This window comes from Penicillium alfredii (genome assembly GCF_028826965.1).
Source record: "Penicillium alfredii strain IBT 34128 chromosome Unknown utg000007l_segment0_segment0, whole genome shotgun sequence".
NCBI lineage: Eukaryota > Fungi > Ascomycota > Eurotiomycetes > Eurotiales > Aspergillaceae > Penicillium > Penicillium alfredii.
Window position 1 is genome coordinate 2,733,962 of NW_026622704.1, and position 17,306 is coordinate 2,751,267.

General features: G+C 53.4%; 7 protein-coding genes across 7 annotated transcripts; 3 read left to right on the forward strand and 4 right to left on the reverse strand.

Moving 5' to 3' along the window:
* Positions 1–186: 186 nt before the first annotated feature.
* On the reverse strand, positions 187–981 carry esdC (GTP-binding protein EsdC; the record flags this gene model as incomplete). Its single annotated transcript, XM_056656270.1, has 1 exon — positions 187–981. One exon carries the CDS (start codon positions 979–981, stop codon positions 187–189), a length of 795 nt encoding a protein of 264 aa, XP_056511883.1.
* Positions 982–2,095: 1,114 nt separating this feature from the next.
* On the forward strand, positions 2,096–3,871 carry NUU61_005689 (class I SAM-dependent methyltransferase; the record flags this gene model as incomplete). The annotated part of the gene is made up of 11 exons (XM_056656271.1): positions 2,096–2,119; positions 2,167–2,219; positions 2,281–2,337; positions 2,405–2,434; positions 2,481–2,522; positions 2,577–2,649; positions 2,707–2,747; positions 2,799–2,824; positions 2,875–3,061; positions 3,143–3,571; positions 3,631–3,871. 11 exons carry the CDS (start codon positions 2,096–2,098, stop codon positions 3,869–3,871), a joined length of 1,203 nt encoding a protein of 400 aa, XP_056511884.1.
* A 315-nt stretch (positions 3,872–4,186) lies between these two features.
* NUU61_005690 (DNA-directed RNA polymerase II subunit RPB2) lies at positions 4,187–8,013 on the reverse strand (the record flags this gene model as incomplete). Its single annotated transcript, XM_056656272.1, has 2 exons — positions 4,187–4,349; positions 4,406–8,013. 2 exons carry the CDS (start codon positions 8,011–8,013, stop codon positions 4,187–4,189), a joined length of 3,771 nt encoding a protein of 1,256 aa, XP_056511885.1.
* Positions 8,014–8,421: 408 nt separating this feature from the next.
* Positions 8,422–10,680, reverse strand: NUU61_005691 (beta-catenin-like protein 1; the record flags this gene model as incomplete). Its single annotated transcript, XM_056656273.1, has 10 exons — positions 8,422–8,504; positions 8,570–8,687; positions 8,746–9,030; positions 9,081–9,595; positions 9,644–9,737; positions 9,793–10,027; positions 10,088–10,194; positions 10,250–10,485; positions 10,547–10,601; positions 10,654–10,680. 10 exons carry the CDS (start codon positions 10,678–10,680, stop codon positions 8,422–8,424), a joined length of 1,755 nt encoding a protein of 584 aa, XP_056511886.1.
* A 308-nt stretch (positions 10,681–10,988) lies between these two features.
* On the forward strand, positions 10,989–11,402 carry NUU61_005692 (uncharacterized protein; the record flags this gene model as incomplete). The annotated part of the gene is made up of 2 exons (XM_056656274.1): positions 10,989–11,115; positions 11,296–11,402. The coding sequence occupies 2 exons, from the start codon at positions 10,989–10,991 to the stop codon at positions 11,400–11,402; spliced, it is 234 nt and encodes a 77-aa protein (XP_056511887.1).
* Positions 11,403–12,509: 1,107 nt separating this feature from the next.
* On the forward strand, positions 12,510–14,908 carry NUU61_005693 (transcription factor domain-containing protein; the record flags this gene model as incomplete). Its single annotated transcript, XM_056656275.1, has 2 exons — positions 12,510–13,106; positions 13,166–14,908. 2 exons carry the CDS (start codon positions 12,510–12,512, stop codon positions 14,906–14,908), a joined length of 2,340 nt encoding a protein of 779 aa, XP_056511888.1.
* A 433-nt stretch (positions 14,909–15,341) lies between these two features.
* On the reverse strand, positions 15,342–17,244 carry NUU61_005694 (MIP/aquaporin family protein; the record flags this gene model as incomplete). Its single annotated transcript, XM_056656276.1, has 2 exons — positions 15,342–17,141; positions 17,209–17,244. 2 exons carry the CDS (start codon positions 17,242–17,244, stop codon positions 15,342–15,344), a joined length of 1,836 nt encoding a protein of 611 aa, XP_056511889.1.
* Between the last annotated feature and the right edge of the window lie 62 nt (positions 17,245–17,306).

Sequence of the window (17,306 nt, forward strand, 5' to 3'; positions counted from 1 at the left end):
ACCATCCCGCCCAGGTGGCGTGAAACCGGTTCAGCCACAGCAAAGGGCTTTTTTTTTTGTATTTTCTTGAATTTATAGAAGCAAGTGTCGCAAAACCAAGACCGAATCCCTGGGACCAAGAACCAGGCGTATGACGGAAAAAATCACCAAGTCCACTCTTGACAGAGGACAAGCAAAAAGGAAAGTCTAGCGGCGCACAACAATGCCCTGGCGACGCACAGCACTACGGGCACGGCGGTACTCCTCATCGCTGTCCTCGGACTCGGAGCAGCTGGCATCGTCTGACTCGGTGATATAGCCGCAGCGGTCACCGCCACAGTCGAGCTTGACGCGGTCGCCCTTGCGGGTGATGCCATAGCGCTCGCAGCGGCACTGCGGCAGGGGCGGGTCGCTCATGGAGGACAGCGACGAAGGCGAGGTGGAGCCCGAGGACCGCGACGACAGCGACGAGCCGACGGAGCTGGGCGGGCTGTTGGAGTATGAGTACTCGTCCGACAGACGCGAGCCGGCAAAGCGGCGGGTCAGATCGTCGACCGTGGGCGCGAAGTCGGCCTCGCGCAGCTGGCGCGACGCGTACGGCTTGGACGGCTTGGGGTGGTGGATCTTGGACGGCGACAGCGCGCGGCCCGTGGCGATGTTGGTCGAGCCCCGTCGGGTCTTGGGGGCGCCGCTGCTGCGGCTGCTGCTCTTGTCTCCCGGCACGTCCAGGATGTTCAGCTTGCGGCCGGTTGTGGGTTCGACGGTGTAGTCGACCGACGGGTCGTGCGAAACGCGGTACCCATCCATGATGTAGTAGTACCAGTAGCGGCCACCCAGCTGCAGCATCGACGTCTGGAAGCGGAATTTGCCCAGCCAGGCACCGGGCTTGTCTTCGGCCGACAGCGGCAGCTGGCGCGAGTAGTTGTCCCACGAGCCGACCAGGTGGACGGTTTTGGCGTTGGACGAGGTCCGCAAGGAGAACTTGAGTTGAACGGTGGCCATGATGGAATGGTCACAAAAAAGATGAAAAAAAAAATAAAGTAAAAAGTGAAAAGTAATAGTCGTCGTAGAGCAGGAAAAGAGGTCTGTCGAACAACCAAAAACTACCAGAGTCCGGTTGTCAAGTCACAAAAGATCTTTTCTGTTGCACGGGAACCGGTCCACGACAACGAGAATATAAAAAGGTCGAGCGAGGCAATTAAATTAAGGCTTGTTGATAGAGCTGAAACAGCAAAGCAGACACGTCGGCCGGCGACGAGAAATGCAGGCTGAAAAAAGAATTCACGATTCGAGGAGACCGAAGCCGGGCAGGGCAGAATATGGCACAGTGAGCACAGCTCGTCTGTGGGGGGTTTTGGGGGGTTGGTGGTGGCTTTGAAAGGGGAATAATTAGAAGTTGTATAGACGAATGGAATATAACGAAACAAAAACAAAAAAGACCGGGCAGCCAGTGCCAGGGTCGACTCGAATGGGGGCAGCTCTAAACAACAAACGCTCGCTGAAGAAAAGAAAGAAAGAAAGAGAAGAGAAAGCAGGCTGTGCGAGCCTTATAAGAGCGAATGGATAGCATGGCTGATCGAGGGTCGGCGGGTAATCATCGGCGGTGGTTGGCTGGTGGTGATGGTGCGCAGTGACCGACGATGGTCCCCACGTACAGCCAATAATTTGCAGAGATTTGACGCTGATGAGGGGCATTCGGAGAGTCTGTGAAGATGCACAGACTCTGCACAGACTCGAGAATATCATGAATCATCCGTGGAGATCAATAGTCCCAAGGCCCCCATGTCTGTCATCCCCGCAGGACAGTTGAAGGAATTATTCCCTGAATCAACCGGTGAGCAAGATATCATGGACGGATCCATGAGGAATACATAGCCCAAGGCTCCGGTGTCACGTAGTGAGAAAGAGAGAAAAGGAGCGGAGAGATCTGCCGACCGCACATGGGCCAATTCCCTCTTAACCAGCCCCGAATCCTTTGACACGATTTTTTTTTCTCGGTGTTGGATTGCCCTCTCGCTCTTTTGTCCTGTATCAAATCATCAAAGCCATCCCTGGTAGCGTTGTATTTATTTCTTATTATTTTTTTGTTTGGGTTGATATATCGCGAGTCCGAGTCATGTCCGAGGTCCCGATTGCCGTCGTAAGTGGCGGTCCTCCTTAGTGTGGTGCCTTGCTCATTGTATCCAGGACCCGGACTATTATACCACGCACGATGCATATCAGCCCAGTGACTTTGAGTCGTAAGCATCTTAAAAATGAGTGGTCCATAAATACAGGGATTGATGCATCTGATAAATGCAGGGAGACGACATCTCTTGCATCATCCATTTACCGGGGGGTGATGGAAAATGGCCGACGGTAGGGATCAGAAAATACACAGGCATTTCCTGTATTTGCGCATAGCTTGGCTCATACTATGATGCAGATATCAAACCGTCCGAGAGGGTGATTATTGGTGAGATCAATAACCCGTCGATCTTGACCCGGTCTGACTTCCATAGGGGCCCGTCGGATGAGCAGCAGTTTGAAAGTCTTGAAGCCGGGTGGGTGGTGATATGCCGGGAATTGGTGCAATGGTGACATGCTGATTGCAATAGCCATCTCGTCTGTCTGATCATGGAAGCGAACACTCCCAACCCACTTTTCCAGGCACCTGTCAAGAACCCCAAAGTGAGTCCAATCGCTTGCGTACATATCGAGTCATTGCATGCTAGCCAGACTCCATAGCATGTGCTTGACCTGGGAACCGGCCGAGGGAGCTGGGCCGTGTAAGTAGCTGGCATTTGTGTCTGGCAAAACACCTGCTGATGAGAAATCAGAGATGTGGCCGATATGTTCCCCGAAGGTAAGTACCGACATGACGTTCATGTATACGAGCCAAGCTCACGCACGCAGCCAACGTGCGCGGCGTGGACCTGTTCCCCCCGCCGGTGGAATGGCTGCCGCCGAACTGCGTGATGGAGGTGGACGACGTGCTACAAGAATGGACATGGCGCCAGCCCTTTGACCTGATCCACCTGCGCCAAATGATCGGGGCGTTTACAATCCCCGAATGGGACAGCGTGTACAAGCGGTGTTATAAGTGAGCTGTCAAAAGCCCTGCAGATGGAATTAGTGAAACACCACTGTCTCCCCTTCGAATCCTATCTGACACAATTGCTAGCCACCTCCAACCCGGCGGCTGGATCGAACAAGTCGAAGGTGACCCCCGCGTAACCAGCGACGACGGCAGCCTCGCCAAAGACGCCAGCATCATCTACATGGGCAAGGCGATCTTTGCCGCCGCCGACATCTGGGGCCACCCGCTGGACACGCTGGACACGATGCGCGGCGCCATGGAACGCGCCGGGTTCGTCGACGTCCACGAAAGGGTGTACAAGTGGCCCATTGGGCCGTGGCCGCGCGATTCCACCCTCAAAGAGGCTGGCCGGCTTCACTACCACCAGTGGTCGGCCGGCATGGAGGGCTGGACCATGTATTTCCTGACCAAGTGGGGGACGCCGAAGCCGTGGAGTAAGGAGGAGGTGCAGGTGCTGATTGCGAAGATTCGGAAGGAGATTAAGGATCCGAGGAAGCATATTTACCAGGCTGCGTGAGTATCTTTTGTTTCTTTCGTTGGTGTTGGAGGATCCGTATACTGACTTCTATTAGCCGTCGGGTCTGGGCTCGGAAGCCGACTGAGGAAGAGATCGCGAACTCATCTGTAAAGCAGGAGCCAGTCGTGAAACAGGAACCAATTGTCAAACAAGAGCCGGTCGTAAAACAAGAGCCTGGCGCACAAGATCCTATTGCGAACGATCCTGCTGTACAGGAGCCAGTCGTGAAGCAGGAACCTGGCACACAAGATCCTGTTGCGACGGAGCCCATCGTGAAGAAGGAACCCAGTCCTTAGATGTCAAGAGCCGAGTTCGTATCTGAGTTGTCAAAACCAAACCAGACCTTGTATCAAACTAGCACATTCATCAATGCTCTTTGGGGTAGCTTGCCTCGACATCATCCTAGAGTGCCAATGCAAGGACATGACAGTGAGACTACAGAGAAAGGCAGTACAAACACTGACTGGTATTTCAACTATGTATGGCCAGATGAAAAAAAAAATGCCATAGCTAACAATCCCTCCCGGACGCCGCAGAAAGATCAGTCCATGCGGGCACGCATTTTTTGCAGCAAATCATTAAAGTACAAAAGGTGAAGTTGAGAAGAAAGATCATCGCACCGACACCCCCGAGCGGTTGGTAAACATTCGGGCGGCAATATTCATCGAGGCCAGCTCTTGGAACAGAAGCTTGGCGGCGTACGGGATGTGCACTTGCGAGATGCGGTGCTTGTTGTTGCACAGGCGGCACTCGAAAAGGCCCTTTTTCAGTTTTCTGTATCTTGTTAGTACAATATAAAACTTGAAACTCGAGAAAGCAATGGAACTTACGCAACCGGGGTCATCAGGCCGCAGTCGTCGCAGATATGCACACGGAACGGGTCCGACACGTCGAACAGACGCTCCTTCAAGAAAGCACTGGCGCCGTGAGCGATCATGCAATCGCGCTCCATCTCTCCGAATCGCAGACCACCATCACGGGCACGACCCTCAACAGGCTGCCGTGTCAGAATCTGCGTAGGCCCACGCGCGCGAGCGTGGATCTTGTCGTCGACCATGTGGCGCAGACGCTGGTAGTAGGTCGGACCCAAGAACACCTGTGCCACCATCTTGCGGCCTGTGTGGCCATTGTACATCACCTCGAATCCACGCGACTGGTAACCGTGTTCGCGCAGCAGCCGTGAGATCGAGTCCACAGTCACATCGGTGAAGGGCGTGGCATCACCTTCAAACCCACGGAGCGCCGATACCTTACTGAGCTGACACTCGATCAAGTGGGCAATGGTCATACGCGACGGAATGGCGTGGGGATTGATGATCAGGTCGGGTACCACTCCCTCCCGCGTGAAGGGCATGTCCTCCTGTCGATAGGTGATACCAATGGTACCCTTCTGACCGTGACGAGACGCAAACTTGTCACCAATTTGCGGCACCTTGGTGGTACGCATGCGAACCTTGACAAACTTCAGGTCGTCATTGCCCGTCGAGATCAACACCTGATCCACGATACCGCTCTCGGTGCTTCGCAGCGGCGTCGACACATCAATCTTGGTGTGGGCCTTGGTACGTTGGCCAAGCTCCTCTGCATCAGCGGCCAGCGGAGCCGTCTTGCCGATGATGATATCTTCACCTGAGACACGCACACCAGGAGCAATGATACCGTCTTCATCGATCTTATCGTAGGTACCCTTGCGCATGCCAATCGTATCGGACCGCATGGGTTTCTCGAAGCGCTCGACCACCGTCAGGCCCACCATCTTCTCCGTGTCCGTGTAGGTACGGTAGAACAAACTGCGGAACAGGCCGCGGTCGATGCTGCTCTGGTTCATAATGACCGAATCTTCCTGATTGTAGCCCGAGTAACAGGCAATAGCCACAATGGCATTCTGACCGGCAGGCAATTCGCGGAACCGCAAGAACTCCATAGACCGAGTCGTGGCCAGTGGTTTCTGAGGGTAGTAAAGAATGTTCGCCATGGTCTCCATGCGCTGCGCGAAGTTGGTCAAAAACACACCCATCGCTTGTTTACCCATGGCCGACTGGTAAGTGTTACGCGGCGATTGGTTGTGGTCAGGGAACGGAATGATACTGGCGCAAACACCCAGGATCATACTCGGGTGGATTTCGCAATGCGTCCAGGTATGCGCCCGCTGGCTCAAAATAGAGCGAACCCGCTTGTTCGGGTCGTTGGTTTCCTCTTCTGGCAGAGCATAACCAGCCTGGAGCTGCTTCGAAATCTCCAGGTCTTCAGGTGTCATCACAATCATAATCGTCTCTTCCTCCTCGGCATCCACATACTCGACGGCTCCCGACTTCACGAGTCCGTCCCATCCGAAATAGCGCTCCCGGCGTTCCTCTGGATCCAATTCAGACGGAAGCTCCTTGTCCTGCTCCAACTTGCGAATATGGTCCTTGTTGAGAATCAACGAGCCGGGGTTCTCACTCTTGGGGTCGTTATCGACGACGAACAACGGCCGGCAAACACGACCGGCATCGGTGAAGATCTTGAATTCCCGCTCACGGATGTCGCGAATCAAGCTCACTTCGTGGGAGATCATATTTCGTCGGCGGAGCGAAGACATGGTATTGACAAGGTGCGACGGGTCACGGTGGATACCAACCCAAACACCGTTGACAAAAACTTTAGTGGCGTTGGGCGTAACCTGCGGCTCAAACTCTTCCAGGACCTCCATGTTGCGCTGAATCATGAAATCAATGATGGGCTCGCTGGGTGTACCGACGGTGATGTAGCACATGAGGGCCAAGTTCTTGACAAGACCACAAGCCTGTCCTTCGGGCGTTTCGGCCGGACACACGAGACCCCAGTGAGTGTTATGAAGTTGACGCGGTTTGGCAATCTTTCCATCTCGGCCGATGGGGGTGTTGGTGCGGCGAAGATGGGAAAGTGTGGATGCGTAGGTGTAACGACTCAGCACTTGGGAGACACCGGCCTTGGAGCTGGCTGCCTTCTTCTGCTCACCCCAGTTACCAGTTGCAAGAGCATACTTCAACCCACCAGTCAGCGTGCTAGCCTTGATACCGATGTTCAAGTAAATCTCTCGGTTGGTCTCAACGCATCGCTGCACATAGCGCTGCAGGTCGCGAGTAACGCGGGTGAAAAGAACACGGAAAAGGTTGGCCAAAAGCGGACCGGCCAAATCCAAGCGCTTCTTTCCAAAGTGATCACGGTCATCAACATCGCGGCGACCGAGTGCACACTGGAGCAGCCGATGCACCATGTAACCCAGGAAGAAGGCCTTGCGCGTTTCGCTGCCCTCACTCTGGGAGATGTGCGGAAGCAACTCCTTCTGCATGATGTCCCGCGCATATCGCACACGCCGCTCGTGGTTCAAGTTGGACTGCGATGAGCCACGCTTGGCGATGAAATCGAGCGCCACCTCACGGTCCTGAATGACGAAGCCCTCCTCAATACATGGCTTCAACATCTCCAGCATCGAGGTATCATTACGGTCGTAGCAAATGTGATTGAGGATGTCCTCGTCGGACACGACGCCCAGCGCACGGAAGACAACAACGATGGGGATGTCGGTCTTGACGTAGGGCAGAGTAGAGCGAATGGTCGGGCCAAATCCGCCCTTGGCACTGTCTCCCTTGGCAAAAAGCTTGAGCGCCAGCTGAGAGAGGAGCCGCGAGCCCTTTTCAACCGCACTGCGGATCTCTGCCACATACGGAGTTGGACTCGGGGGCGCCTTCTTGAAGACCTGCACAATATTCCCAGCACTGCGCTCCTGCGCAATCAAAACCTTCTCACTTCCGTTGATGATGAAATATCCACCAGAATCGTAGGGGCACTCGCTCCAAGAATAGAGAGATGACTCGTTCAGATCCTTCAAGATACAGTATTTGGACTTGAGCATGATCGGGATCTTGCCAATGAAAACTGTCTCTTCCTTCATCTGCTCCGCAGGAAGTTCTTTCTGGTCCCACTGAAGGTATGTGCCACGATTCTTGCGGTCTTCGTCGCCATCAGCAACCTCGTCTTCATCGCGATCGGCGACCAGGCGCTCCCGAGCTTCCATGATCTTTTTCGAGACACCGAGGTAGAGTGGACTGGCGTAGGTTAGGTTTCGAAGGCGTGCCTCCTGCGGCAACATGATTGTGGTCGCTCCATCACCTTCGGTCACTGAAGGTCGCGACAGCATGACAGTGCCGAATTTGAGCTCGTACCGACGAACGACGATCGGGTTGACTTCATCTTCAGCGGGGGGTAGCGTCTGGTCGAGAACCACTTGCCCTTGTTCCTCCACCAACTCCTGCATGGTCGAAGAGATGAATTCATCGAAAGAGTCAAGCTGCTGGGACACGAGACCCTTCGTATCGAAGAACGAAGAAATCACGGTCCAGCAATCCTCTGAGGTGATTCCCTCATCCGCATCGTCGTAAAATTCCTCCTCATATGAATCATCGTAGTCTGCCATGGTGGCAATCTCAGGGACTGCTGCTTAACAAAAAGGTGAGAGAACCGGTCGGTCAGAGAGCGCAAAGGCGCGTCGGCCTGGAGGCAGTGATCCTTCTGAACCACCCGTGCTGCAGCACCCACCTGTCAGTGACCAAAAAAAACTTCTGGCAGTTGGCACAGACAGTGGAGTGGGCAAGCTGGAACACTCGGAGGGATGGGAGACAATCCGAGGATGATGGGGTGAAGGGATCTCCATCTCGATGCTTTGCGCCACTAAAAAGGGCGCTAGCCTTAATGGGGAATACACGTGACATGGCACCGAGCATGGATGGAGAAGTGAAGTATACAAGACAATAGAAACAAGGGTGATCAAATCTGTTTTTTTAATGATATAATACACTCAATTTTTGAGATGACAACCATCCTTTCACAGGAATTGCAGAAGTGTGCCCAGCATATCCTTGAAATCATTCTGCCCTGGTTCATCCTCACCGAGTCCTTCGAGTTGCTCTACACAAGGACAGTCAGCACCAGCAATATGACACCAAAGAAAAAAAGGAGACTTCGAGGCTTACCTTGCAGGGTAGCTTTGATCAGAGAAAGATCTTCATCTCGGTCTGCGAGGAGAGACACAACCTTTTTCTTGGCGCCATCATCCTCAGCAATCAGCCATGCCAGAATAACGTCAATGGTCTAGGAACAACAGGTCAGCCACCACAGAAATAATAATTGATTCAGAAAAGAAGCATACCTGCAAGGAGAATAGGCCAGCATCAAAACGACGGGACAGCCATTCGCCCGCCATGATCTCCTGGTCCTCTTTGGAAAAGGATTTACGCTCGTTTTCGATGCCCTGTTCAACAGGTGACACGCGCGCGGCATACTCACGTCTGAGCTTGATGAGCTTCTCAATCTTTTCGTAATCCTTTTCCATGAATTTGGCCAATGTGCGAATGCGCGCAGCAGAGCCACCGGGCAAAAGCCGAAGAAGCGAGGCGAATATGCCCAAAAGATGTTCAGTGTTTTGATTTTCTTGCTGGTTGATGTTAGCCTGGCGTTGTATTCTGTAAGATATGCCCACCTTACCTTCTTCATAAACATCCCGAACACCGTTCTTAGCCCGGCTGCTTCGATCAGTCTCTTGCATGCGGGAGCACCTCCAACTCCCCCCAAAGCGTGGTCGAGGACTCTCAGGGCACGGGGTTTGCTGAATTTGCCTTCTTTGAGCATAATCTGGGCAAGCTCAATGCCCTCGGCCTCAAGGAACTTGATTTTCCCCGAGTCCTCGTCCACGAGGCAAATGAGGGAGTCAAACAGATTCTCCACATACTCTTCCTCATACGAGTCCTTCTCTGGATCCCGTTTGCGATATTGACTGAGCAGCTGAAGGAGAGTATCGACACCATCAAGACCAATGAACTTCCCTCGGGTCTTCGCGGATGACTGTAGGAGGATTGCGAGGATCTCCGCTGAGTACTGTTTGTTCTGGCTCACAGGCATCTCCTTTTGTTGAATACGAGAAAGGATCCATGGTAATACACTGGCATCCTGACCAATCGTCTCTGCAAGTGAGGATTGAGATGCGAGGTTTTCTAGTACGCCTATATAGTATCAGCAATAATCCTCATTCGAAGTGGAGTGGTACCCACCGAGCACATAGTAGACTCCCGCTCTATCGGTCTCGCTGCTTTCGTCGAGACGAGTGAGATTTTGCGTTAAGAGTTCAATAAGGTCGGCGTCCATCTAGAGACTGTTAGTACGTGAGTAATAACATTGTAATAGCCATTTGCCTGCCTACCATTGCGTTGACCAAGCTATCCCACTGTTCCTGCTCGGCCTCCACATCTTCATCGGTCAATTCGCTGACGATCTGAATCACATCGATTGCGATATCAGCATTCTCATGCGAGAGTAGCGAAGCCAAAGACCCGACGCAGCCCATCTTGGCAAACTCTGGGTATAATTCGGGATGCTCGGACAGGATAGATAATCCCTTGATTTCAGTGTCCAAATCGGCCTCAGACGCCATGAACCTGCGACACCCCAATTAGCCTCATGCGTAGACTATGCTTTTTTGTTCCACCTTCACGTACTTTTGCGGGTCATTCTCAAATTTGCCTCGGAGTTCAGCGTTCTTGGATATTTTCTTTTCGAAACTAAGGGCGAACCGGCGCACCCAGGCAGAGTCGAATTTCTCGAGCTGTATAGCACCGTCAGCGTTGAAGGCGGAGCCAAGCACAGTCTGGAGGACCTACCGCAGCTTCCTCCTCCTCTTGTTGGTCAATGTATTGCATCGCTTGAGCTGTTTTCTGTTCCATCCCTCCGCCAAAGAAACGCCCCTCTTCGTCGTCCGGCACGTCTTCCTGGTCAAAGTCCGGAGGGAGCTCAGGCCCTGCTTCACCATCGTCGACCTCGTCCTCCACCATTGCCTCCTTTCCTTTGGACTTCACATCGCCATTAGCGTCCAGCTTTGCCGCCTTGTAGAGCTCGTCTGTCGTGGTCTTGTTAGCCCGACGCGACCAGCGCATTCGCGGGGTCAGCATAGGACGTACTGGGATCTTGAACGGGCTCGAACTTGCGCTTGGGAGTTGCTGCCGATGTTGGTTTCTGTTCTGGTCAGACTGAGCCTCTCAATATGGGAAAATTTGGGGCAGCGTACCTTGAACAGCTCATCGACGCTCGTCATGGCTAGATGGGCGCTCAACGAGCGACGGGATTCTCGTCCACCAACCTCTCAGTCAAATAAATACCACAGAAAGCAGTTTTGGAAGAAGATCCAAAACAAATTTACCAAATTTTCTTCGTGAATAGTTGGCGCAATGTCATTCGCGTCGCTGTCGCAGTTGGCGCAATGCAAAAGATATACGGTGGTCGTCGCGAGCTAAAGACGCAGTGACGCCAAGCGCCCCGAAGCCGACAGATTTCTCCCCGATCAACTCAACCACTTCCACATCAACTTTCCCCTTTTGATCCGTCTCTCATTCTCTGCAAAAAATGCCTCCCAAGCGCGTCGTCGTCTCGAACCCCTCGGCTCGTCCCCAGAAGAGCTTTCTGGGCACCGTTTACGATGAAGCCACCTCCCCCGAGAACACCACCATTGTCCGCAGCATCCTGGTCTTCGGTGTACGTTTGGTTTTGTTGACACACATGCCTTCGAGATACAAGCAGCATAACTGACGGATTTTACTTATAGGCCGGTGTCGCGTTCCTCCACAGCAGCTTCGGCGAATTCCTCCTTCCTCCGTAAGCCACCCTGATTCTGTTTCGCCAATCCATCGAATGAACAACTAACCTGCTGCAGTATGTAAAATTATTTCGCCTCTGAGTTCTCCGTCGGGACATTTCGAACGTTTCCCGTCAACTCTGTGGAAGCATATCGGCGTCGGACCAGGAAAACACGATGCATAGGCATTCCTCACTCGATTTAATGGGATTGAATATTTGTACTATACTTTGGGAATGGCATGCATGATTTGGTACGTTGTGTCTGGGTGGTTTGGGATTTATGAATACCAAGGACCTGGCCGGGCACTGGGCTCGATGGTCCAATTCAATCTTCATTCAATTTCTCTGGAGGTACTGTAGATGCCATGGCCGTATGATGGCATACTTTGCAAGTACATTTTTGTCTGTGGATTGCTCGTAAAAGAAGCGGCTTCTTGATGTACAGTGTGAACTATGGGTTCATATCATCCAATTTGGACACAATTTGCTCTCAAGCCGACTATTGGCAGCAGCAGCTAACAACACCCTAGTTGATGTGGTATTCAAGATGGATTTGATTGACCTATTTGCACCATAATCCTGAGACAACTCTTCGTGGACTGGTAGATTTGGGGCCTTTAATTAGGATCCTCTCTTTTTTTCCCCCTCTCTTGTACCTAATATACACTGCGGATCTGCCTTGTGTCTCGCAGAGCCTTGTGGCAAGCTGTTTAGTGTCATTTCAAGGATTCTACTCGGCATGGGATTTTAAATAGTCAGCCTACGTTTTTCTCAAAGAGAATTTGTGTGTTATCACCTTGATTTTCTAACCTGATCTTCGTACTTCAAGTTTAATCTCACTATTACTCTCAGCATTGCGTGTATGGCTATTGACGGTCTTACAACTGCCGGTAAGTATACCCGGTATATCTTGCAACCTGAAAAGGTATAAGGACTGGTGACGATGTCTGCGAGGATAGTTCATCTGAATTTGACTCGGATCTGTTGATAGCTTTACTCTCTTTCCAGTTTCCAGTGGTATTATTTAGTATATTTAGTATATGGGATCAAAAGGTACTTGAATTTAGGGTAAAACGAAGGGGTCTTTTGGATATCCTCCGGTTTGCTGGCATTTACACTTCGACGCCAAGAAACCTCCGCAAAATGCCCCCACAATCTCCCCAAGTCCCGAACACCGCCTTGCTCGGTGTTTTGAGGGTTGATGTTGAATCACTCGGATTATTTTCCAGGAGGTAGTGTTGGATTGTGTCTGGAAGTACCGGGATTCCCATGCCGGGCCTCACATAAGAGATGTCTTCAACCAACGGCCGCGCGCTGGCAATGAAGCGCAAGGTGCAGCAGACTGACAGTCGCCTCGAATCTGGGACCAAGAGGCATCACCCTGATGGATACGATCCACAGGCGCCATGGCTGCACGAGTCGAAGCTTGCTGGTGGCTGGCGCACACTGGGCAATCCAGCCGTACGTGGTTCTTTGCCTTTGGCTAATATGGTGTCGGCTGTTCAGGACCTGATCGATCCTGATTTCGATCCGTTGACTGCGATCCTGGATGACGAGCCGCGGTTTTTGAAACCTCTTCCGGCGCGCGTTGCTCCTGAAGACCTGGAGTTTCTGCGCTTCCGCGGCGCGCTGTCGATCCCCGAGAGCGGGCTGCGAAATGAGTTGCTTCGATGCTATATTCAGTGGGTGCATAGCTTTATGCCGGTGCTGAACCTGCAAGAGTTTCTGCGCTGTGTTGCAGAGAACGACCCAGATGGCAATGTCAGTCTCTTGTTGTTCCAGGCTGTCATGTTCGTCGGCACGGCTTTCGTCGATCTCAAGCATTTGCAGGCGGCGGGATACTCGACACGAAAGAGTGCACGTAACGAGTTCTTTACGCGACTCAGGGTATGTACTCCTCTTTGGATCATTGCTTTAACAGTCTCTAATATTTTGAATTGGCACAGTTGCTCTATTCTCTCGATTGCGAAGAGGACCGCATCGTGATTCTCCAAACACTGCTATTGATGACCTACTGGTCTGATCCAGAAAACAGCCCACAGCGGGATATTTGGGATTGGATTGGGGTCTGCAACACTCAAGCACATTCCATTGGATTAAATAAAGACCCCTCGTCGAGCGATATGGACCTGCGGACTCGGCGGCTTCGTACCCGGCTCTGGTGGTGTCTATACTCACGCGACCGGCTGATCGCCATGGGGATGCGCCGCCCCCTGCAAGTCAATGAGGGTACTAGCAGTGTACCAATGCTGAGAATGGAGGACTTTGACTTCGAGCCATTCTCGCCGTCTGTGGTGGCTCATTTCTGCTGCCGGCAGCTCGAGGATACTTCGCACCAGAAACGACTGGCAACGATGTTTATGGAAAATATGAAGCTTTGCCAATGTATTGGTAGAGTGCTGTTTGCACAGTACACACCATCGCAGCGCCAATTCGGAGCCACGGATCGCACGACTGTCACGCTGGTGCCGCGGCAGGCCTCGGAGTCGGAGTTCTCACGCTGCAGCCAGAAGCTCGAGTCCTGGCTCAGCACGCTCCCCAAAGAAGCGCAATTTATCCCAGCCTCAAAAAATAATTTCCGGGATGGCGAAGACGTGCTGCTGCTCCACGGCGCTATGCTGCGCATGCTTTACCACGCCACCACCAGCGCACTGCACCGGCCCTGGGCAGTCCTCACCAAGGACCAGTCCAAGTCGCGCATGGAATGGCGCAGCACGGCGCGCACCAAGATGCACGACGCTGCTGCCGGCATTACCCATATTATCCAGGGCTTGAACCAGCTCAACCTCACGCGCTTCCTTCCGCAGACCGGTGTCACCGTCATCCTGCCTGCGGCTGTGGCCCACCTGTCCAACACCATGTCCGACAACCCGACTGTCCGCGAAAACAGCATCTATAACTTTCATCGCTGCATTCAGGTGCTCCACTGCCTCAAGGATATCTACCCGGCCGCCGACGCCGAGTTTGCCAATATCGAGGCCGCCATCAAGATGCAAGCGAGTAACTCCAATACCTTCTTCCAGGTCATGCAGTACAACCTAGATGCCCCTGCTGCATCGCTCTCTACCAGAAAGCCAAGTAGCGACTCAATAACCACCACCCACTCGCTCCGATTCCTGGAGGACAAGCCTGCTGGCCCCGACACCGTCACAGCCCGTGCCAGAGCGTCGTCTCCCAATGAACAAAGTATGCAGCTGCAGAGAAAGTACAGCAGCGAAACAACACAAGAATCCTCCACTCAATCCCGTCTTCCGCCGCCATCCTTCCCCAACGACTTCGATTTTGCTACTCCTAACAACACCACCGACAGCAACCCTTTCAACTTCCTCTCCATGGACATCGACTCGTTTCCAGATTTGCACGTATCAAATGAACCTCAAATCACTACTATCTCGCCGACTGCCCAGGACCTCGACAATATCGACTGGGCGCAAGAGCTATTCCGAGAAACGGACTTACCCGAGGTTGACGTCTCGCGGGGTGATGACCATCATCGCAGACAAAGTCTTTATAATGAATCGGAGGAACAGGAACAGGAGCAGGACCTCTTTACATTTACGCTGAAGGATGATGACGACCATCCGAGTGGAATCACTCAACGGCATCAGTCGATCAGCCATGCCAAACCGGATATCACCGGGGATCTGGATCGTGATCTTGGGTTTCAGACTGGCGATGAGATATTCTAGTTTGATCGAATAGTGTTTGTCGATTGTCTGGCTGTGCTACGGTGTATACTGGGAGAGCTATGCTCTGGACGTGATGAACTTTTTCTTGTATTGTATTTATGAATATTTGTATATAGCCAGAGACGATGAATATGAACTGCAGTTTGACACACACTTGGTCCTGTAAATTGAGATATTCTTGAGCACGCAGTCAATTCCATGTACACTGGCTCTCCAACTTTAATATAATAACAGAGATAAATCAAGTCATCATTCGTAGATCATACCATCGACACTATATAGTACTAACCAAAATCTTGCAATCAACGCAGAAAAAACAAATAAAACAAGCTTTAGCACACCTCGTCTCTCAAGTATACCTGACTCGATGGGAGAACAAGGGCAAAGCGAGAGACCGTATCATTATAGCATGCAGTCAAGTTGTGAGTCCCAATCACAGCATCACCCGATCAGTAGGCTTCTCCTTCGCCAGACCCAGCCTCCGCCTCCACTTCATCCGACTCTTCCTCATGGCGCGCTGCGTGCGCTCAAGCGGGTAATTCACAGGCGACTCCCCACCAGTAAAGATCATAAAGTCGTACAAAAAGCCACCGACAAAAGCCCCGGTTAGCGACCCGACCCACGGCCCATAGAACCAGTACGGGTTCGTGAACAAGTCCCAGTCATAGCCCAGCAGAAGCAAAGCCAGACGCGGACCGAAATCCCGACTGGGGTTGAGCGCGGCACCCGTCTGGAAGGCGAAGGCGATGCTGAGACAGGTGATGACAAGGCCGATGATCAGTGCGTTCATTCCCGAGCCCGGCGGCGCGTTCTGGTCGTCGCCCAGCGCGAGGATCGTGATGGCTAGGAACACGGTCCCCAGGAATTCGGTGAAGAATGCCGTCGTGGGCGCGACCCACATCTCGCGCTGGCCGGTCACGAAGCTGGCGACGATGCCTGCGTCGTCTGGGTTCGTGCCGACGTAGCTCTGGATCGAGTGGTAGTAGAGTGCGTATGCGGTTAGCGCGGCGCAGAAGGCCGGGAGGAATTGTGCGATGAAGTACTCGGGCATCTTGCGCTTTGGGAATCCGCGGTAGAACCAGAGCATTACTGTTACTGCTGGGTTCAGGTGCGCGCCCGACACCCCGCCCGAGATGTAGATGGCCATCATCGTGGCGAACCCCCACGCCCACGCTGTGCTGTTGGGGTTGCCGGCGTTGGCCACCGTCACGGCCAGGTCCGCGCAGAACCCGATTGTTAGCTGCACGTAGACGGCTAGGCCCTCGGCGAGTGCTTCGCGGTGGTGCGTGCGGATGACGGACCACGTCGTGTGGTTGTTGTGCACTTCGTCCTCGACGAGCTCTTCCACCAGCGGGTGCAGGTCCTCTGGGTAGTCCCCTTCCTTGAGAGCAAGGAGATCGATGTCTGTGTCCGGCTCGTCATCGGTGCCGGGCAGTGGCTCCTCTGCTACAGGACGGAGAGGCTCGTAGCTCAATCCGGGATGCCCTTGCGGCGTGTCACTGGCTGCCTGGGACTCGGTTTCATCAACGGTCGACAGCTGGTCATGCGGAACATCCCAAGCCGAGGAGCGTCTACGACGAGTTGACGAAGCACGAGACAAGCGCGAGGAACGCCCGAGTGAAGTCGACTCCCCAGACAAGAGCTTGCTCATCAAGTTGCTCTCGCGCTGCAGACGGGCATCCTCGACCTGGGCGGCCATCTTGCGCGGATTCATAGACTTCCCGATCTGGCCCTTTTCGAGATCATTCGGGTCGACGTCCAGACCAAGTCTCTGCGAGTTGTGCGCCGGCAGCTGGGCATTGGCCCGGGTCTCTAGCAGCTCTTCCTTGGTCGGCACCATGCCCGAGCGCACCACGCGCGGCAGCGGTTTGGCCAGACTCCAGACCGGCTTCGCATTCACGGGCTGGTCGTAGGAAGGGTTGAGCTCGGCATAGCCTGGCTGCACGAAAGGCTCCTGCGATCGCCGCAGCTGGGGCGCTTCTTCTGGCCCGCCCAGCGTGAACTTCCCCTGAGTTCGGTCCGCCAGTGTGGTCCGGGGTGCCAGACTGGGGGTTCCGCCGCTGCGCCGGGAGACCACAGAGCTGCGTCGTGGGATGCTTGCGCTGCCTTGTGTCTCATCGGTAGTTGGGGCCCTTCTGCTGGGCGAGATGAAGTCGCCATCGTTAGCAAGTCCTCGGGCACTCCCTCTGGCCGGTGAGGATGCCAGGGGCTCAGCCTCTTCTCTCGTCCCAGTCTATGAAACCGGCATGTCAGGAATTTCTTCATTCTTTTTCTTCCCACGCTGCCTCAATTGCACTTACTGTCGCCCTGGACTGTCGAGTATCTCCCTCGTCCATGATTCCTACAGTCTATTCCTCACACCAGAAACTACAGGAGGGCAACAACAGAGAAGAAAGAA